The sequence below is a fragment of the Chaetodon trifascialis genome, chromosome 10 (assembly GCF_039877785.1).
Source record: "Chaetodon trifascialis isolate fChaTrf1 chromosome 10, fChaTrf1.hap1, whole genome shotgun sequence".
Lineage (NCBI taxonomy): Eukaryota > Metazoa > Chordata > Actinopteri > Chaetodontiformes > Chaetodontidae > Chaetodon > Chaetodon trifascialis.
In genome coordinates this window covers 24,334,545-24,356,405 of record NC_092065.1, presented here as the reverse complement: position 1 = coordinate 24,356,405, position 21,861 = coordinate 24,334,545, and the positions used below count along the sequence as shown (strand labels likewise).

Genomic DNA, 21,861 nt, shown 5'->3' with positions numbered 1-21,861 from the left:
AGTGTGGAAAGACATCCTTGCGAAAGTCTTCCTATTGCATCCATAAATTCCTGACATATGACTCTCAGTCATGGCTATGCAGAACGCACACACACAGAGATACAAGGACACACACACACAGAGCTACAAAGACACACACACAGTGAACAGCAAGCTAGCAGTCTACTCACAAGTGTTTCTGCATTGTGTTCTTGAATCAGTGGAAAGGCATCCTCTTTCTCTCGTCTGTCAAAGGGCTGTCCTCCTCTGCTCTGCTTGTCTTTCTGTCTTTCGCCGGCACACTAAAAAGCCAGAGTGGCTGAACACAGAGAGATCTGCAGTGCTGGAACTCTGTCAGTATGCTAATGCCTGGATCTGCTCTGCCTCCCTCTCTGTTTCCCTCCTCCCTCCCTCCGTCATACTTTTCTTCAAGGTCAGTGGGTAGAACTGCTTATTTGACTCCTCCCTTAGTGGACAATTGCTTCCCTCCTCATACCCCCCCCCCCCAATTCCTCCTACAGGCTGGACACCCGAGCAGTAATTACCATCATGATCCAGATTAACTCCTGGGTGTGCTCTTGTGCTACACTTGGCCAGGCTAGACTCTGCTAGCTGAGCCGGGACGGGACAACACACAGACAGGATTACTGTGTTCAGTTTACTATGTTACTGTGGGACAATCTGCAGGGGACAAGAGAGGGGCAGAAGCAGAGAAAGACACTCAGCAGACAGCATGAATATATCAACGACAATGCATCTACAAGGACAGAAACATACACGCTTGAGAGATCTGAAAATGCAGAGACTGATAAATGGATGACACTCAGATCAAAGTTGCACATTTTATGTGAGGGGAAATGAAGCCTGAAATTAAAGATGATCATTGAGAATTTGACCTCCAGCTGCAGCGCCGTCCTCTGTGCGTGGACACACAGAGTCTCACACAGAGTCATGGAGGAGACCAGAGTTAAATAGCTTAGGAGTGGCAGGAGATCAGACCCAAGGGGAGGCAGCTGCAGCAGGAAGTCATCCCCTGAACAGCCAACAGTTCTCACCGCTCAGACGGATACCAGATCATTTCCACTGATTCGAGTGCGACATGAATGCAATCAGGCTGTGAAAAGCTCAATACAGGGACCATCTGAGTGTGTGCGCTCTCTAATACTCGCTGAGCTGTGTGCAGCCTGCGGTTGGAGTTCAGGAGCTTTGCTGACCGTTCAGCTGCATCACTCACTGGCTTTAGATCCTGTGATAAGATTAGAGGGGAGAAGCGTCTGATGGGATGAGACAGAAGTCAATACACGAGCAGGAAGTGCTCCTTCACCACAAGGAGAAAGCCACAACAGGACTCCGAGCTGATGGCACTGACACCAAAGTTGATCCCAGTGAACACGTTACTATTGTGCTGTAAGTTACTGCATAAGTACCTCCATTCTCTTATTTTATGACTGCTGTTCATAAGAAAAAGATCAAATCACATCCAGTGCACATGAGAAGTACCAGTGATGGACATGAAATCATTCGTCCACCACAAACACTGCATCCACAGTGATTTAGTGCTGCGGGATCGTACGCGTTCCCTTTCATCATTTCACAACATGTTCGCGGTTCCTCCGTTAATAGTGACGAGCACGTAGAGCAGCCTTGTTTCAGGAACATCCCAGGGAATTGGTGACATCATTCTCAGCAAAGGGAGCAGTCTTTATTGTGAGTTAAGCAGATTTGCTTTTCTTGCACTGCACTGCCACCCTGTGGAGGACTGTGGGAAGCACAACACGTGCAGCAGTGCTTTTGAGGTTAAATGAATAACATGAGGTAAGATGATGAGTGCATGATGTGTTTTAGCTATTTAACTCCAATAAAAAAAGAATTAATAACTCATCACCTTTAGAATGGAGTTTAATTAAAATACACGGTGCTTGTCGCGTCTACTAATGTAATGGTGTGTGAGAACTCAAAAGACAATCAAAACAAGTTTCACAGACTGCGTCAACACATCCAATCGACTTATGAGTATGAATTTAGAATCCGAGGACACGCTGAGAGAGAGTTTTTGTATTTCAAGAATTTTGGATCTGCATGCGCAAAAAACAAACAAAAGAAAGAACACAATAATTAAGCATGCGACATCGATCAAACATGGAGTTGGGCCAGCCAACACATCATTTTCACAAAATACAAGATGTAGAAATAGATGAACAAAACAACACCATCAAAAAAAACACAACAACAATAAAAAAGAAGTGAGGATGAACACGCGTGAATGGGCTGTTGTTACAGTACAGGACCAGCAGGTGGAGGCATACAGTGAGATCGGTAACACAAAACATGAAAACATGAGGTGAAATGGAAAACCAGGAGTGAGCCCGAGGAAACTCCATACGATGATTAAGTCTGATCACCGTTAGCTGGATGGAATTTCATTTCAGCTTCAACAGACCAGCAGCCGCGATGTCACATCCATCTTTTACAGTATCAGCTATTGTTGTAATGTGGGTTGGTAATCACAACCTTCTATGTGACACAATGAATGACAGTAAAACAGTACACACACATCCCAAGTGCTCCATCTGTTCAGGTGAGTCCAAAAGGCACATCACATCGCAAACATGGAAGGATGGGACGTCCGGTAAGAACGCTGGTGCTCGTGCAGGGAAGATTTACGATCCACCACGTAACACTGGTCCACACTCCGAGACATATTTTCAAGCCCTGCTTTTAAAATCCATAATTTCCTCTTTTATTTGATTTAAATAAAATATCACTTCAGGCCCCCAAAACATCACAGCATGTCAGGGGAGGGTCGCGTAAATGAAAAAGTAACCGGGAATGATTTCCAACCAGTACGACGACTACGAGACATTTAAGCAGAGTAGAAAAACATGAGGCAAGGTAAATCCAAAGAAATTCAAAAAGCACATAAACATGACTGCTTTACGTAAACCATAAAGGACAACAAGTACAGTACACTTTTTCCTCCTTGTGCTAACAAAAAGGCAGAGCAAATGTTGAATACTGCATGAAACACATGGTCGTTTAATACGTAGTCAACACAGGTCACTGGTCTTTATGACTTTCCCTCATCAGCAGTTCCTCCTCACCGTCTATCAAACGGTCTTAACACTGATTTGTCCACACAGAATCTCTTTTTGAAGGACCTGAGCTGTACCAAGTAGTCTGCATACAGTGCATCAAATTACTACCAAATACTGAGTACATACAGTACACCCTAACTGTCAAGTACACACTCAAACTCTTCATTGACTCTCTGTAACACGTGTGCCTGTATGTCTTACACCTGCTTCTGAAGTCATGTTTGAAGATTAGAGTGATTTCAAGGCCATTTGTCATGTTTCTCTCTAAGCTACTGAGCATAAATAAAAATACAGGACATGAACACAAGCTATCCTCAAAAAACAAGTAAGTACTGTTGATCAAGAGGTCCAAAAATATCAGCTCAGAGAGTTTTCACACCTGCTTTTGAGCCCGGTTAAATCAGCCCAGAGTCTGATTTAACCGGGCTCGCTTGGCTTGTTCTGTGTGAGACGGGGAAAACTCTCCATGTTAAAAAATCATCCTCTGATTCTCACCAGACCAAAGCGTAGGTGTGAAAACATCCCAACTCTGTGCTACTGCCACATGTATGAAAGAACAGGTAGTGTTTCTAAGTGTTAGTCTCTATGGACGCCGCTTCATGCCTACTGTCTGAACTGGCTTCGCTGGCTGTGAACTATGACCTCACTGTAGACGCGTACAGTAGATTGGGTCAGGTGAACTACATCACAGTGTCAAGGCATGGCATGGCTCATCATGGCAGAAAACAGGAAGTAGCACCTGATGGTGATAAAGAGCTTAAGGGCCTGCATTAGAAAACAACAAATACCTGTACGGTAGTTAATGTAATGTAAAAAAGAAAAAGACATTTCTTAAAATGACATGTGTCTCAGGGGGTATTCTGTTCAGTGAAGGCAGCATGAGAATGAAACCGAGTCCGGAGAAATGCAGCAAAATGTCAAATAAGTCCAGAATGTGGATCCGCAGTCACCAGAACTTGGCATGATCCTTCCCTGATCCACAACGAAGTGCAGTCCACACACGTCACGTCGTCTCATTTCAAAAGGTCCAGCACATTTTGTTCATATTGTTCTTCATTTCATTATACCGTCTCTGATTTGACACGCTGCAGCTGATCTGAGTCTGTACTCTAAAGTAGTGCCAGAGCAGTGAAAAACCAGGGAGGAGGGCGGCCTCTTCAGGTACAAATCTCTTGCAGCCACCTCTTCTCTTCACTTTAGCAGGACTATCTCTCTGCTGTACACCCTCAGGGACTTCCATGGGAAGTATTGTCAGATTAGGCGAAGCAGGCAGGCAGGGTCAGTGGCATGACTGGTCAGAGCTGCAGACCGGAGGCCGGGGCTTCAGCTGTGGTAGCTGGGCACAGCTGCCTGTTTCTGAGACAGACGCAACAGCTCCTCCCTGATGGCCTTGATCAGGGAGGCGGAGGAGTGGGTAGGAGGAGATGTATCCAGGGGCGGAGGGGCTGACAGATAGCCCACCCCCGCGGTGTCTAGGTGGACAGGGGGTGCCGAGGGCTCCCTGATACCACTTCTGGGTGTCTGGAAGATAGAGGAGGGCGAGTAGTCAGGACAGTCCAGGAACTGAAGGCAGGAAGGAAGGGGGCGACAGATGGAGAAAAGGGGAGAGGAGGAGGGAAAATTGAGAAGAGAATAGAGGAAAAATGTAAAAAACTTTAAAAACAAGTGAGAGAACTAGAAAGTGGGAGCGAGAGAACTAGAAGAGCAGCACAGCACAATAAGAAAGCTAAATATACATACGTAGAAAACAGAGAGAACTTTGAGGATAACGTTGACAAAAGATCAAAACCAACAATGTCTGTTTCTGAATACTTTCTGTAGCCTGTCTGTTGCTCTCAGCCCCAAAAACCTCAGCTCCTACTCAAGATGTCCCAAATATACGTTTTCATATAAAAAGCTTGTGAATTTCCTAAGACTGATGAGCACTGTAGCTTTTAAAAAATGGTACTACTGTTTTCAGCTGTGGACTGATACGTATTTGGTGCTCTAGTGAGTGGTAATTAAAGAATATGGAATAGAGATGCTGCAACAGTTGACAGTATGAGAAAAATAACGTGTTTCTTGTACACTGAAACACCCAAAATAAGAGTATGAATCTAAAAAATAAGTATGAGACCTTTAAAGGACAGAAAACCAAACCTTGGCCTTTACAAAGTGGAATTTGTGCTTCACTCACTGCATCTTTTTCAGCCTCCGTCCTGGAGAAATTATCGTCATGGTAGTGGTTCCAGCCAATGCCTCCGTTGTGGCCTGGAGCAGCCCTGACCCCTGCTGGGTAACCATTCATCCGGCTGGACAATCCCACCTGTGTGAGATGGTGGAGCTGGGCGCCTATACACACACACACACACAAACACAAACACACATCACATCAGAGAGACACTCAATCCTCTGCAGCTCCTTTAATATACTTTGATGCAATCACTCCAGCCTGAAAAGCACTCTGTCTCTCTGCAGTGCTGCACTCTCTATGGTGAGTGCCAGAATCCATTTCTATTAGTGTAAGTCACATGATGGCAGCATCACGCCAGCTCCTTCAATAATTCAAGAGAGACAAGTCTCTTGGCACACCACCTGGGGTGGAGGTGTGCGTCTGTATTAAGGAACAGTCTCAACAGACAAACACTCTGAAGCCAGCAAAGTGTTTACTGTTGAGATGTGTCTTTTTGTCTTTTCATGTGAAAACGTCTGAAATGAGAATGAGACATATGCAGATCATTTGCTTGCAGATCAGCACAACATCTGAATGCAGCATTATCAGCAGCCCTTGAAACAGCTCTACGGCTGTTCGTGTGCATGTGTACAGTTTCCACTTGTACCTGTAGTTCCCCCTACTGGTCGCGGTCTGGCAGATGAGGGGAGCTCATCAGCGTAGAGGCCCCTGCTGGAGTACAAGCTGTCTGGCTGGAGCTGCTCGCACTGCCCTGCTGTTTCTCCTGGTGGAAGGTAGCTCGAGCCAAGGCCCTGCCTAAAACACAAAGACACGGGCTTCCATTCACTTGTGATTTCATGAAAAATGCTTGATGAGAAATTTACTTGAATTCTTCGTCACTGTCGTGTCAGCACGGCGCCCCACTCAGCACGCAGTGATACCAATGATAGTCCCACTGTGGTGGTAAGTGTTTGATCACAAATCCATCAGTTAGGTCTCCTTTGGCTGCTCTGCTCTGGACACAATGAACTGACTTCACGACATGAATGTGTCGACGTTTCTCGGAGGCAGTTAAGAGATCACTGCTCGGACTTCATCCATTAAACCGCTAAAATAAAGATGACTCTCCTCTCATTATTCATGAGGCCCAAGTGACTGCATGCATCGAGAGGAAAACATTGCCACTGGTGAAGTAGTGGAAATCAGGCTGTTCCGATCAATATAAGAAGTGAATGTCAAATAAACGTATCATTTATTAATTTACACATGAATGTTTAATTTTACTCGACTGCTCTACTAACCTTGGTATCAGGCCTTGGACAGAGGGAGGGGGCATGCCCAGCTCAGTGAACCTCTGGGGGAGACAAGGAGAGACGCAGAGTGCTTAGGAGAAAGTCAGTAACTATAGTAATGACAGAAAAAGGCAATGCATAATCAATATAGAAAATATTCAACAAACTTAATGCGTCAGAGCTTTCACACTGTAGCTGAAAGCAAAGCAGCACTGAGCCTATGTTGCTATGTACGGTATATTTGGGCAAACGGTCTCGCTTTGAGAACTGCTGTTGCTTTTACAAAGCATGGTTTTCTTGGATATCCTTCTTTTTTTTTTTACAGCTGCACCTTTCCAGCATATTAAAGCACCGAACCTGCAGAAGCAGAACCAGCAAATAGCTTTTATTGCTCCGCTGCTCACTGTTAACTCTCTTTCTGTATGTGTCACCCGGGGTGAACACCGTTGTTCGACTATAAGACACAGAGCGGTGAGTAATGTATGCTGATAGCTGTAAAAACGCATTCAAGTATGATTGGAGAGAATACAAGTGAGGAGTTCAATTACCAGCAGGGTAATTAAGCTGGATGAAGATAGGAATATGCTTAGTTGTAGCACCATCGAACAACATAACCATGAAACTCTATCTTCTTATTCTTCCACTGAGAGCGTGGAATACCAGGTTGAATCTATAAAATACTGATTAGGTTTTTCAGCAGCTCTATTGCTGACAGCATGGGCCTCACTGCTAAACTAATGTGAGTGATTCAATTGGCAAAAATCTTTACAGCTTCCTATAACACTAATACAAGGCTCTACCATCTTTAAATAACTAACTTCTTTTCCTCTATAATGCCCATGGGCGCTGAAAACCTTTATTTAATCAAAGCTCAGCTCTACCCTCAGTATGAATTTCAAAGAGGGGGACATGCTATACATAACTTCTGCTTTGTCTCTTGGTAGATCCGCTCATAACATGAAACACTGTGAACACAGCGTGTCACCCATGCATAGTATTATGCACTCCAGGCTTAATGTATTAACAACCTGTGGCACTGCATAAACCAGCCTTTGTGAGGTGCTGCTTTGCACAGACCTCTCTTCAAGAAGTGGACTAAATGTAAGTACAAAACAGAACACTGAGCTTATTATTCCAGCAGCCTTCTGACAAACCAGCCTACACTGACAGGAGCTAATGCCGATCAAGCATATGCAGGGTACATTACTGTAGAGACTTAGGAGCTGTAGATAGATGACAGGGACTGTAAGGTCGCAGCTCCACGCGGGTGACAGATGGAGGAATACTTAACTGATTAGTTTGCTAAGAGGACACGATTAAACTTGAAGCTATAGGCTTCATGCTGGGAATGAGCTGCAAAACTGGGAAGAGATAGTGAATACAAGGGATTTTACGTGTGTGTATTTAGTGGTTTTTCTTTTCTGCTGCTACAAATGTATACATTAGACATTCGTCTGAATCAATCCCAGAACGACAGAATACAGTTTGCAGGAACTTAACGTAGCAAAAGCTTGTGCCATGGAGAGCCGTTTGTTGCTAAACCATGATTGAGCAACGTGAAAGCAGTATGATTTGATAATGAATTAAATTCATTGAGTGGTTAGTACTCTATCAACAGCATCACACAGATACAGGGATGACGTCTTACACCAGGGAAAGGGCCCAGAGCTGGGTATGAGGGACCCCAAGGTCTGGGGCCACGGCCTGGAGGGCTGGATGCCGATGGGTTGGTGTTGACCCCAGGGAGAGTGATCCCTGCCGTGCTGCCCTGAGAGGTGGGCGACACTAGGGCGAAGGCATCATCCAGCAGGGAGTGCATCTGTTGCCGCGCCTCCTCAATGGAGGGCTGTGGGGGCATGTAGGGGGGCGGGGGAGGGGCATGGCCTGGAGGAGAGGAAGCCGGACCCAGGAAGACATCATCGGTGGGGGATGGGCTCCTGTGAGGGGATCCTGGGCCTTGGTCAGGGTCAGACTGGAATAAAGACAACATATTTAAGGACAGGCAGAGACGTAGGGGTTACAGTATTTAAGATTGAGCAGATGGCACGATTCCTCTGTCCTACTCACTACATAGGCCACATTGTTCACTCCAGGACACTTTCTGTAAGCAGCATCACTGTCTTCAGTGATGAGGTGGTCTTTGTCTGCATCCATCATGCCTCCATTCAGCTGCTCCTTCATCCTCTGTTTGGGAGAGCGCCTCCCTCGACCACTGCCAAAAAAATGTTAATCCTTAATCTGTATTTTTTTTTACTTTAGGCCAGGCCAAAGAAATGTATACAGCCCCACACACACACCCATATATCGATCATCCTGTCCAAACAAGTGCAATGACCCATGAGCCCAAACCTCTTTTTGGATCCCATGAAGATGGAGGCCATCTGGGCATCTGGATCAAGGATCTTATCAATCTGTATCTGTGCTTTCTGATAGATGCGGTCCTGGTCCTTTGCATCTGCGGGGCCGCTCGTCACGTCATCCATGGCAGGGAAGTCGTAGTGGCCCTTCCTCTTGGCACGGAGACGTATCTTGTTGCGATGGTGCTCAATCTCTGACTTGTGCCTCAGTGCTACCTGGATCTGAGGAGAAAATGACCTCATTAGACAACAACCTTAGAATCCGCGTAGACGACCTGTCGATGAGTCAAGACTTCGTCAAGCAGGATGACAATATTTCATACGTATTCATTAAACACTGCTCACAGAACGACAGCAGCATCAGAGAATAAATAATATTGAGTCTATTTAACCAGTAAATTAGTGAATTATATCTTCCAAAGGACATGCAACTCTGCCATCTGCTCCTATTACATCTTCTGTACCACACTGATAAAAATAATTAAAGTCTTTGATTCATCTGTATTTGACAGGAAGTCATTTTGGGCTTGAAATGTAATTTTCTCATGAAATGAATTTAACAGGAGCAACTGCCAGTGTTGCCAGTCCTGGGGGATAATTAGCAGTGTGCTTGTTTTCACTCTGTTTGAACAAGTAAATAAGTCACCTTTTTGACCCAAACCAAATTTTTCTGCTTTTTTCCAATGTGGTTGCACTATTTTCATGAATTTTCCAGCAACAATTTGTGCTATTTTGCTCCACCAGTGCCAATAAAAAGGCACTTGAGAATAATTCTTAAATTGTCCCTCCTCACTGGCAGATTTTCTTTCATATTTTGGACCGACAGACCTCTTTGTTGATTTGGTTGGTGTCGGACACTTTGCCATTGACGGGTGGGCTGTGCAGCGGTGGCACAGGCATGGGCTGCATGGCGATAAGCTGGACTTTGTTGGGGAGTCTCCTGCTTGCGTCTGCGGCACGAGACATCCGATCAACATGTTCAAAGATGGAGGCCGAGGACAGCTGCTCGTTTGCACTGTTTATAGGAGGAGGACCTGAGGAAGGAATCAAGAAAGTGAAACACCAGTCTCAACCCAGTCAGCAAAGTGTAGTTACTGCAGGTCTAAATGCTAATGGTGACTGAAACTAGGAGACAGAGCACAGACGACTACTGCGAAACATTTACCTTTTTGTTCACTTGACATGACTATATTTGAAATACGGCTTATAACAAAAGCGAGTAAATGTTTCCGGTGGTAACAGAAACAATGATTTCCACTTGCAAGAGCTGAACCTCATTTCAAACAATGGCTATGCTTTTGTTTGTGAAGTTGATTGTCTCTACACTGTGACTGACAGCTCAGCAGACAGTGATGGATGGTGAGAACAAGCCGAGCACAAAACTACCACACAGACAAACACACAGACGCAGCTGCTGCAGGTCAAGCCTGAGGTCTATGAAGACACAGATGGAAAGACGGCAAACTCTTACCAATTCTATTCTTGCCTGCAAACCGCAATAGAAAGGAAAAAGAGTTTTATTGGGGTGCAGGAGATCAAATAAAGCACCTATGATAGACGTGGTTACTGTACCCTGACAATAAAAATAAGAGCCTAGTGAACTGAGGTCTGGCCACAGTGAGTGCTGTTTAAACTTTCAGACATGGAAAGAAAAATAAATAAGAAGCGAAGAGAGAGAGAAGGGGAAAGGCAGGCAAGTCATTTGGGAGGGTACATTTCCACGGCTGATAAAAGCTTTTCGTCTGGTCTTGTGAAGCTCATTAATCAGAGAAAAGAAAGGGAGGGGCCGCTTCTTATGAGCAGAAAACACACACTGATCCAGACACGGGTTGAATCAGCGTAAAGAAAGACGGTGCATTACATAATACTGAGTGTGTCTCACATATATGCAACTTGTAAACACTGTGGCAGAGCATATACAGTCCCAGGAAGATTTATCAATAACAAAACAGAGCCCATTCCTCTGTATGTGAGTCAGGCTGCAGTCTGTGTGCCTGACTGCCTCTGGCTCCAGCGTGGAGGCTCTGAGTGACACTGCAGGCTTGCATCTATCAACAAGCTGTCAGATAGAGTAACTTCAGCTATGTTTTCCCTCCTATTCTCTTCTCCCTCCTCTGTCTGGGCTTCTTTCAACCACTGAATAGAGGCTGAAAGAGGTGTTTGGCTTACCTTCACTGTCCCCCTCTGTAATCTTTATGTCACTGCATGCTGCACTTTTCCTCAGTCTTTCTCTGCTTTGTCTTTTTTCACTTCACATTCTCCCCTGCCCTCAATCTGGCCCTCTTGTCTATCAAATCATGCCAGCTTGAGCTCCTCTTGCTTTATCTCTTTATGTCCACACAATCCCTTCAGTTTCCTCCTTCCCCTCCCCCCTCTGTGTTTGGAGGAGTGGCGCGAGTGTTGCCAAGGCCACTTGCCATTTAAAACATTGATGGGGACCTTACGAGTCTGCTTGCTGTCGCTGGGCGTGGCGTGGGCTCTCAGGTTCTCCTCAGTTGATTCCCGCTCGCTGGAACGGTCACTTACCACAGAGTCTCCGTCTGACGGCGAGATCCTACGCAGAGAAGACACACATGAATAATAGAAGCCCAAGAACAAACTAAGCTTGTAATGCTAAATACATAAAGGTATTTCCACTGACAGAATTCTTAAATTCCCAATTAATTCAGATATCAAGTGAGGAGTAATGTCAATCCCAAACTCAATAACAACTGCTGGAATGGACAATACTAGTTTTAAGTTTGGAATAGTAGTCCTTTGATATCATATGTCTATCAGCCACAGCATTATCTATTCAAACTACTAAATATAGTACGTGCGTGTTATCCTGACTTAATATAAATGATACATAGATGAACTGACAGAATGCAAGACTGAAGATCCCTCACAGTCTGGTGCATAAATATTTGATCTGAGGATCTGTTGAAAGCTTTTCGTCTGGTTGGCTGAAATGAGACGAGCGACGTAAAAAACAAGCTCTGTTAAATGTCGAAATAAATATCTTAATATCTGTGTCACGTAGTTTAAAATGGACTGCTAATGTAAAGGAGCTCTTTCTGGTACTTCTTTTGTACATAAGGTAACCCTAACCTGATGACAGCATAACCTATACAGACATAACCTGATGTAATTTACTCATTTCTTTGAATTCATGTGAACACTTTCTCAGGCTGCTGCCCCGTACCGTGAAGGACACATACCTTCCTCGCCTTCGACCGCTGCGGGACGCCTTGGTGGAGGAGGCAGAGTTTTTAGATATGGGAGTGGGAATCTCCCCATTCTCAGATGGGCTGAGAACATCTTTAATGGACACAGGCAGGGGACCGGGGCCAGGCCCTGGTGGGACGGGCTCCTGAATCACCATGACATCGTCCTTACTCTGCTGGCCAAGGTGCAGCTTGGCAAAGTCAAAGCCTTTCACACTGGGAGCCTGCAACTGAGGACAAAGGCAGAAGTTACAGAGGCCAGACCGGGTGTTTGGAAAGATGAACAATACCGGAAGCATCCCATCATCTTTAAGAGCAGCAAGTTCAGACTGGGACTGTCCAAGGACGGTGCACTGAAATTCTCTCCAGACCAAGAGTTGTGAGTGAGTGGAGCAACATCCAGATAGAATGAATGACGGATGAATATGAGTCCAGGAGGGCGAGTCAGACAGGTAGACATGAATGAATAAAGAGAAAGAATATGAGGGGGGGCAGGGAGAGATGTTGGAAACATTGAGCTGCTTCCTTTCCTTTGTGCTGCTGGGGGATGGAGGCAGTGAGACTATTTGAGTGTAAAGCCCTCTGGACTTTCCACAAGCAAAGGAGTAAAGAGAGGATGTCAGATATCAAACTCCGCTCCTATGACACTGAAATGTGCATACATGAGTAGGCTAAGAGTGACATGAACCGTCCCTGTTAATTCTCTGAATTATACATACACTCACTGGCTTTATTGGTGCAAAATAGTCTGGCTTAGGAGAGGCTTGTTGGTATAAAACTGCTAATCCAGTGTGATGCTTGCCAGTATGAAACTGCTAATCCAAAGAGAGAGAGAGTGTGTGTGTGTGTGTGTGCTGCTCTCCCCGGCATAGAAACAAGGCCAGTCATTGAATTGGAAAGCATTCAAAACTCTGCAGCTGAAACAGTAAAAGCCGGTTCATTATAATTAACACTGAGACTGAATGAAAGAAAACACACAGCTACTGATATCGCCCACACATTATACTCACTCATTACTGCTTAGCCTGGTCTAATGGTAAATTGGAAAATCACACCAGTTCATACAGACAAAATGACGTCTATAAATCTACTACTTCACAACACAGTGATACGGTATCATTCCTCAGGATTGATCTAAAGGCTATAAACACACCAATAGAGTGCTGCAGGAATGAGTCCTGAAACCCAGACATGAGCGAGCATTGTTGCACTTCCAGGTCCCTCATCTAAAAAAGTGTTAAACCCAATCTTCAGATAAGTTTTGTTCTATGAAATAATTCCCCACTTGGGAATATTTCTCGCACAAACTACTCTAACTCATTTTCAGCTTATTGTAATGTGTGTATACAGTAAAATGAAGCAGGAAGCTTTGTGGCGGGGACGTTGAAGCCATGCAATTGGCCTTCAGTCACGGGGACCAGGTGATGCTAACTTGTGTGTTAGCCTACGAAAATGTGTCATCCCTGCAGCACAATATACTTCAATCCACAGTGAAACCCACCATAATGTGAAAAGCAGGATTTTCTGTGTCTGGACATCACAACCAGATAAAGGAGGATCCTAATATCTATTACCCAAACAAGCACTAGTCACTACGGCTACTGAACAGTATACCTCCTCCTTGGCTGTCCTCCCTTTAGTTACCACTTTCATTCTGTCTTCTTTCTTCGTCTTCCCTGTTTTCATTGTCATTGCTTTGCTCCCTTGTCTTCTTTGCTCTTCTGGTTTCATTCCTTTCTTTTTCAAGCTTTCATCTTTGTCCTTGTCATCTTCCTCCTCCTCCTCCTCCTCCTCTTCCTCCTCCTCTTCTTCTTCCTCCTCCTCCTCCTCTTCTTCCTCCTCACTGCTCATACTCTGTTTGCTCTTGGGAAGAGCTACTGGCCTCTAAGCAGAAGTAATGGTGGATAGCATAAATACTTGGAGTGATGACGTTATTGTCTCTGTATCTATCTGAAAATATTAAAACCTGGACTATTAACTATTGACTGCTTCACATAACTAACATGCTCAGACAGCAGACACACACATAAACTACATCTCATCTTCTAGAAACCACCAGACACTGCTCTGTACCTTCCCTGTTTTAACCTCCTTCTCTTCCTCTTCTTCTTCTTCTTCTTCCTCATACTCCTGCTCTTCCTCCTCGTACTCCCCCTCACTAAAATCTATATCCTTTTTAGTTGGAGGGAGTGTCTGGAGAAGGGATGTCCTTGATTCTCTGAATGAGGTAGCAGACTGAGAGAGGGGGAGTGGTGTTAAGTGACAGAGGATTGCGGTAAGCAGACAGGGCAGGCGAAGTGGTAGTTACTTCTGCACATTAGACTCATTGTATGAACCCAGCGTGGAGGGTTTGCTTCACAGCTCAGCTCAATGGGGAAAAAAAGCCAAAGCCAGACACAGACAGAAAGATCTACCAGTAATTTTGGAAGTACAGAGCTCTCTGCTATTGTTGGTCAGGGCGGCACAGTATAGACGGCACACACCTGTGCATTAGCCTTACATCTCTCCTTCACTTTAATGTAGCTATCATAAATAAAGCATCACACATGATGAACTTGATAAGTTTGAATGAAAAAAGTACTAACAAATTAGTACTACTATGCAGTAAACGGCACAGTGCTCTAGTAGACTTTACCTGCTCCTCTCAAAGTGAACTAATGTCTATATGGCCATATTAATTATGTTTAAAAACATTTTGTCTATCAGGATGTGTGTCAAAAAGAAAGCAAGGACAAGCTTTTCAACTGTCACAAACTGAAGACAAAATGAGACAGTGTTGTTGTCTCTTTAAGCAAAACTGTAGCTCAGAAAACCTCAAAAACGGTTTGCATAAAATAAAAGAGCAGCTCATTTCCTAGCAGTATCATGACTTCTAATCAGGCTCACGTCCTTTAATACGTCTCTACTGGGATCATTAAAGTTTAACTAATCCCTTCTAAAAGGAGAAACGCTGAAGTCCAGCACATTCACGGCAATGACAGATACACCTAATTAATTAACAGCTCATTTGGATTTGAAAGTGCTCCCATCTTTCAGGCTTTCCACATACGCTGATTTGAAGCTTTCACACAGTAATGCCTGGAAAACTACTTTGACCTTCAACATAAGAGAATCGTGTAACCTTAAATACATACATCAGTTATTTATGTACAACAGAGTGATTATCAATGTCAAACAACTATGTTTGCCCTTTTTTGTGAAAGTTTAAACTTTTGTTGAATCAGATGCGGCAGAGACTTAAAGGAACAGTTTGACATTTTGGGAGATGCACTCTTCAGCTTTCTTGCTGACAGATAGATGAGAAGGTCGATAACGTTCCCATACCAGCACAGCAGGGCGACACAGCCAGCCCGACCGACTCCAAAGCTTTAAAACACCAGCATCTATAAAGCTTGCTAAGTAACATGCTAAATCTTGTTTGTCTAATCCGAACGCACACTGAAATTTAAAACCACAAGCTGTGTTTTACAGGGAAATTACATAATGGAACTTGATTTCTTCTTGCTGACTAAAACAATTGTGATTGTGCTGTGAATTACTGTCAACTTACATGATTTAAATATGCCATTTAAAGAAGGAACTGCAGATCTGCTTTGACTTTAAAACAGTGACACAACAAAGTTCTGTGTGAAGTCAGACACTGTACCGTGCAACAGTGCTCGGACTCTACCTTCTGTCTCTGCTGGATGGAGGTCATGGCGTCCGGCTGGAATTCCAGCTTGTCAGTCCGACACAGTTTCCAGTACAGGATGGAAATGATGACGATGACCACAAGGAGGGGAATCACCACCCCAATGACGATCCACGTGTTGGTGTTCTCGGTGTCAGAAGATGAGGACAACACCTTCTCTACAGCTACAGAGGAAGAGATTGAAAGCTTTTAGTTGAGCTTCTGGCACAAACATGCACCATACTGAATCATTTCGTTTGTGCATGTGGCTCAGCATTTCAAACATTTCCTTTTATTCCCTTTAAGGATATTCACACACTTGATGAGACTGCTAAGCTAAAAATGCGGCATCACTGGAGCGCTGGCTGTTGTCTCACTGCTGTAATCTTCAACGCAGACCTTCATTCGTTTTAATTAACACTCATTTCATCCCTTGGGAAAGCACCAAAAGAGAACACAGTCAGCGCAGACACAGAGCTCCCTCGAGGGGATCTCATTAGGCCTTCATCCCTTGTTTAGATTCTTAATGAGGAAGACAGACTTTTGGTACAACATGTACAGGGGGAGGTAATTAGCTCAAATGTTACTATAAACATACAAAGGAACACATGGAGTCAGGAGTTAGCACGTATCTTTTTTTTTAATCTATTATTAGGAGCTCATGAACAGCTTTCCTGATATTTTGTCCCTCTCTTTCTTTCTGTATCCAACACCTACTCAGCTCTATTTTGTTGAGTGAAACTTGACCTTGAAAAGTCATACACCAACAAACATACATATATATCAAACATATATTTATACCCATCTCTTTGCTATCCTCGAACCAAAGTTATCTACAATGCAAGAGGTACTCACGCTGTGCCAAAACGCCCTGGACACGATATCCCAAGACGATGGCAGCCCTTTGAACGTCCATGCTGTTGAGTAGGTTGGCTGCTTGAATTGCAGGCATCCTCTGACCACTGGGACCCTCCACAAAATACACTAGCTCCAAGGGATGGTCCACACCCACCAGCCGGCTCGCACTTACAACCTGGGAGGGGCAAAGCGGAAAGGCAGGGTGTGTCATTCGCCCAACATCTGCATGAAATCATATTAGTGCAGACATTAAAAACTTTTTTTTTATTTTGAAGTGAGTCTCAAGCGAGTGTCAGAGAGACGTACAAATGCACATAATCTCCATGAAGCCACCGTTTGTCATCCGAGCAACTTCCATCCATGTCTGAAAACTCTTGAACTGGGTTCAGCTACTGGAGTAAGAATATTTCTCTTAGAGATACAAAAGATTTGTTTCCCATAAAATTTCAGGATATTTGCCAAGATCAGAGTTTGACAGCATCCTAGACTTCAAGAAAACTCTGAAGAACATGTTGTCTATGTGGAAATGATGCCAGAGCCCTGTATTCCTTGCCTGTCATAGCGTTACACAGAGCAAACCTACTGACTGCTCCAGGGTGGCTGCCCATACTGTCCACCACCCTTTCAAAACAGTTGGCAGACATCATGGCACATCATGATGTCTTTTTCCAAACATAAACACGTCCAGATGTAGGAAAAAGGCTGAAGGACACTCAATGAACCTCAGCACTTATTCACACTGCTCAGGGACAATTTTGTGGTTTACTGCAATCATCTTGTTAAGTCTTCATGTCTTGGTTGATGAACTTTTACTACAAAATCACGGTTTCTGACTATGAGAACACACACGGCGAGGTGTCGACTAGCGTGAGCTTCAGTTCAAAGGGATCAAAATCATAATTAGTTGTGTGATGTGTCTGTAAATGCTTCCCCCTCGCAACATTTGTGGCTAAAAGACGGAGCTGAATTGACTGTAAAAGATGTGCTTCCAAAAATGAACATGGGATCCATGGAAGATGACGTACTACACTCTCTACAGTAAAAATAGGATGTGTAATGAAGGCCCTAATGAGCAAAGTGTCACAATTTCAATAAAAAAGATGACTTTTTAATGGAGAGTGTGCTACCTCATTTTCTATAAAACCCTGCAACATTACTCATTTTTGAGTTCTTGTGACTGCAGAAACTACAATTCAGACACTGACTATTTCCCCTCCTTAGCTGCCATATGCTGTGCTTAAACTTGCTGTACCAGCCTCTGATACAACATCCCTGTGAAACTACACATTCAAGGGTGATTTGCACCTTTTCTTAATAGCAGTACATGTAGTATTTTAATTGTACTGTATGTATTGTACAATTTAACATGACACATAGCTGTACTTGTAATTGCTGCAAGCCCTTTTACTGTACATGACTGTTTTTTCTTTGTCTATTATTTCTATGTAGAAAAAAAGCCTACATGTTCTGACACACATGCCCAAATATCTTATGATACCACACACACGGTGTATCAACTTGCATTCTTGTATTCCCATTAGAGTATTCATTGTGTAAATATTCTTCTATGTTGTCTAATATGTCTGAGTGTGACTGACTGTGTGTGTGTGTGTGTGTGTGTGTGTGTGTGTGTGTGTGTGCATTCTCCCTCTGGGTGCCCTGAGGCACAGTGCAGTCTGCTGTCTGCATTACTGGAAAGAGTAAAGCGCAGGTCATGCCTGGGTTGACACAGAAAAACGGCTGGGCGGGCTCCCTCATCCAAGGTCTAATCCAGCCCATGCACGGTTATTAGAGTGGAAAGATGGCAGCGTGAATGTGTGTGTTATTGCACGACCCCAATTCAACCTCCTCTTTTATCTGTGGAGGCAGACTCATAAGGTATTCTCAAAGGTGACAACACCACACTGATTCTGCCATGATGGTCCAGGGCCTCTGCTTGAGATATGTGTGTGTGTGTGTGTGTGTGTGTGTGTGTGTGTGTGTGTGTGTGTGTGTGCGCACACAAGAGTGGGAGAATCTTCTGAAGTTCAGAAGAGTCACCTCACTCTCATTATAAAGTGTCAAAGTGTAAAAAAGATCAAAACTAGCCTCCTTAACGACTGTATCCTATCAAGGCTGGAAGGAGCACAAGCACATAATGAGGCTTCTACTGCAAGTATAGCACACATTCACACTTGTGACTGTGAAAAATACAATTTTGAAAGCTGGAAAGGATGCCAGAGCCTAAAATTAGAGATCTAATTTTAACACAGCCACAGACACTAAAGTTTGACCAGCATGGTTTTTTGTTTCCCTAACTGCTCTGTGGCTTTTAGACAACAATGCAGGAGGCAGAAAGGTCAGACAGCATCAGGCTGCTACTCCATCCATGGATGATATTTATCACTCTGACAGGCCCCTGTTTAAAGACCACCAAATGCACTTAGACTGCATGAGGTCAGATCAAATATGTATCTCTCGTCTCCCATAACAAGTCTCTTTCACCTGAGTGTTTTGCTCTGCCTGTTCCTCTGATTTCTGAATCCTTAACCCACCCCCATCTCTGTATTGTCTCTGTGCCGACAGAGACACACTTTTAATCATCTCAGCTGCACAGATACAGACGGGAAAGAGAAACAATTAATAATTGATCTGCTCTTAGCAGCTCTGTGGCTGACGGGAGCTCACATCCAGTAACAGGACCAGAGAAATGAGGAAGAGGAGAAAGAAAAAGGACTCGTGAGGTTGTGGTCTTTCAGTGGCCTGCCCCTGGGCTGAATGGGATGCTGTTGCCATGGAAACAGAGCCCTATCCTGTCCCCTTTGAGATGAGCAGAGCAGGTGCGGGGCGAACTCACAAAAGCTAGTGCCTGATTAGTAAAGCAGTAAGGCTTTCAGTGGTTGCAAACACTGCAACACACATAATGAGGCCTCAGTACTCGGCCAAGGTGGTCAGAGAGAGCGTGCATCAGGGAATAATGATATGAATGGTACAAGAAAGGAAGCTTTTTCAAGATGTACTGCGCAATCATTAACAAACATCCTGTAAAAGACTTCTGAATGCTTTGTAATAAACAACAAATTATACTGGTAATTCTACTGCATACTGTTTCCAGAGAAACGCACTGCAAGCATATCTTGAACAAATGCTGCATCTTAGTTTTAATAATTTACAGCCTAGAGTTGTTTTTTCAAAATTTGGATTTATTTCAAAGCAAGTAAAATTTACTTGTTTCTATTTGTGAATTTTAAAAAAAGACAAAATGTTGAAATAAGGCAACAAACTTCTATTATATGCAAGTGGAATTATCTATTTTTTCCTTTTTACATGAAATGACTCCACAGTACTTGCATTTCTTGTGAGGCTTGATAGATTTTGCCCTGTATGTATTATCTTCTCCAAGGGCTATGCAGCTGTGAATACAAACACTGGGTACTGAATAATCCAATTCAAAGATACAGTACCTGAACACTGCTGTTGCCTATGGCGGTGGCTCTCTTAACACGTCTGACTAATCCCATCGCCTCCCCGACTAACATGGCCACTCGCCGCTCCATGTTGGCTTGGAACGTCCTCTCACCCACTTTCTGGTCCAGCACACCCAAGAGCACTATGCACACAGACAAGAGTGTGTCAGTACAAAGGGTCTCAAATTCTAGTAGGTGTAGCAGCTTTTCACCATGCCAAGAACTGAAACCATCATACCTGTTCTAACCCAGGAGGAGCGAAGCAGCTGGCTGGTGTTCAACTCCGGATAATGGAAAGCTGTTGGAAAAAGTATAAAATGATGCTAAAGTGGAGTAAGGTGGAGTTCACTGTTCATGATCAGAATCGCAAAACGCAGCAGATACCAGCGGTGACATCTGAGGAAGTGGAAAATATCTAAAATATAGAGAGACAACCATGTGATACTCACGCTCAGCAATCTGCAGGACAGGGAAGCCCATGTAATAGCTGAATTCTACCACCGTGAGCTTCATCAGAGCGCCGCTGACATCTGAGCCCATCACATAGCCCCTTGAACCGCGCACACAGAAGGTGATGTCCACCGGGTTCCTCGCTAGTTGTTGTCCCTGATATTTAGGAGCAGCCATGGTGATGTTCACAATCTAAAACACAATTAGACAGAGATGCACTGCTCAGACAAATACACAACAATGTGTAGAAAACATTTTCCATTCTGCTGTTGATGCAGATTTACAACGAAGATCCCAATCTGAGAATCACTGGCTTCAGTGATTGGAGAGTAGAACAAAAAACTGGGCAGTGAGGCCTGTTTGCTAGTCGTTCATGAAACATTTCCACAATGAAACAAATGCTTCATTTAATCCTTCTACTTATTCCAACTGAAAGCCATCAGTATAATGGGATTACACAAAACTCTTTATTAACAAACAGTAAGCTTTTTTAATACTCAACAACTAGAGCATGAACTCCATCAAGTACAAGCATCCGAGTAAAGTGCCCTGGGGTCTTGTTCATGAGTAATGATGCAATGGAGAATGAGGTGGCCAGTAGGATTGGTGTGGTGTCCACAGTGACAGTAAGGGTACACAAAGAGCTGAGCTTGCAATGCCTTAAGTCTCGCCTATGGTTATAACCTCTGCATTGTGACCGAAAGACTGAAATTGTGGATATGGTGGCTAAAATGAGCAAGAGCTAGAAGAGGCCAACTGAGGTTCTCCAGGAATCTCACCAGGACGAGACCCAACAGTAAGAACTGGAGAATACAGATGGGCAGAGTGACGTCTGGGCTACAATGCTTACTATGGTGATGTCGCCACCCAGCCAAATAAATTACAGAAAGTAGATGTATGGATAGATCGAGCATGAATCTAAAACCAAACTAGTAATTTAGTTCTTACAGTGACGTGATCTTAAAAAACTAGTTTTGTCTGACTCCCCAGGCACCATTCCTGCCACCAGTCATTTACTGAAATCCGAAAGCCTCGGTCATTGTGACTGAACACAGCAGCCCCTGTTTGCAAAGCAGTATCACAATCAAAGGCAGCCTACACTGCAGCAATCACTGCAGGCATCCACTGCAAAAGTGACTGGAAGTCGACGGGGCCAGCTCACTCAGCAAGCAAGCATCTTGCACAAAGAGAGTGGCAATCCAAGTTTGTTTGTGTTTTTACTTTCTTTGTATGAAAAACAACCTTCCTTTTTTTAGACAGACAGATAATAATATATGTTTAGTAAAGCCATAGTGTTCACTGGAGGTAAGCAGATCTGACAGGCCAGAGCTGTGATTGAGAGGGCTCAAGATTATC

General features: G+C 44.0%; 2 protein-coding genes across 3 annotated transcripts in view; both read right to left on the bottom strand.

Moving 5' to 3' along the window:
* Positions 1-346, bottom strand: part of mical3a (microtubule associated monooxygenase, calponin and LIM domain containing 3a) — a 91,865-nt gene extending 91,519 nt beyond the window's left edge. The window contains exon 1 of the mRNA XM_070972808.1: positions 171-346. The gene's annotated coding sequence lies outside the window, so the exon portion shown is untranslated. The remainder of the gene's footprint in view (positions 1-170) is intronic.
* A 1,515-nt stretch (positions 347-1,861) lies between these two features.
* Positions 1,862-21,861, bottom strand: part of LOC139337096 (UPF0606 protein KIAA1549) — a 37,067-nt gene continuing 17,067 nt past the window's right edge. Inside the window, exons 7-22 of one of the 2 annotated variants that reach the window (XM_070971470.1) lie at positions 20,505-20,697; positions 20,294-20,353; positions 20,053-20,198; positions 16,607-16,784; positions 15,752-15,936; positions 12,076-12,311; positions 11,293-11,429; positions 10,347-10,361; positions 9,704-9,909; positions 8,868-9,097; positions 8,586-8,730; positions 8,167-8,490; positions 6,528-6,580; positions 5,894-6,042; positions 5,251-5,405; positions 1,862-4,637 (exon numbers count right to left, since the gene is read on the bottom strand). In XM_070971470.1, the coding sequence (XP_070827571.1) occupies positions 4,398-4,637; positions 5,251-5,405; positions 5,894-6,042; positions 6,528-6,580; positions 8,167-8,490; positions 8,586-8,730; positions 8,868-9,097; positions 9,704-9,909; positions 10,347-10,361; positions 11,293-11,429; positions 12,076-12,311; positions 15,752-15,936; positions 16,607-16,784; positions 20,053-20,198; positions 20,294-20,353; positions 20,505-20,697 (2,652 nt within the window). In that variant the 3' untranslated portion in view covers positions 1,862-4,397. The remainder of the gene's footprint in view (positions 4,638-5,250; positions 5,406-5,893; positions 6,043-6,527; positions 6,581-8,166; positions 8,491-8,585; positions 8,731-8,867; positions 9,098-9,703; positions 9,910-10,346; positions 10,362-11,292; positions 11,430-12,075; positions 12,312-15,751; positions 15,937-16,606; positions 16,785-20,052; positions 20,199-20,293; positions 20,354-20,504; positions 20,698-21,861) is intronic. The other variant, XM_070971471.1, reaches the window with a different exon arrangement.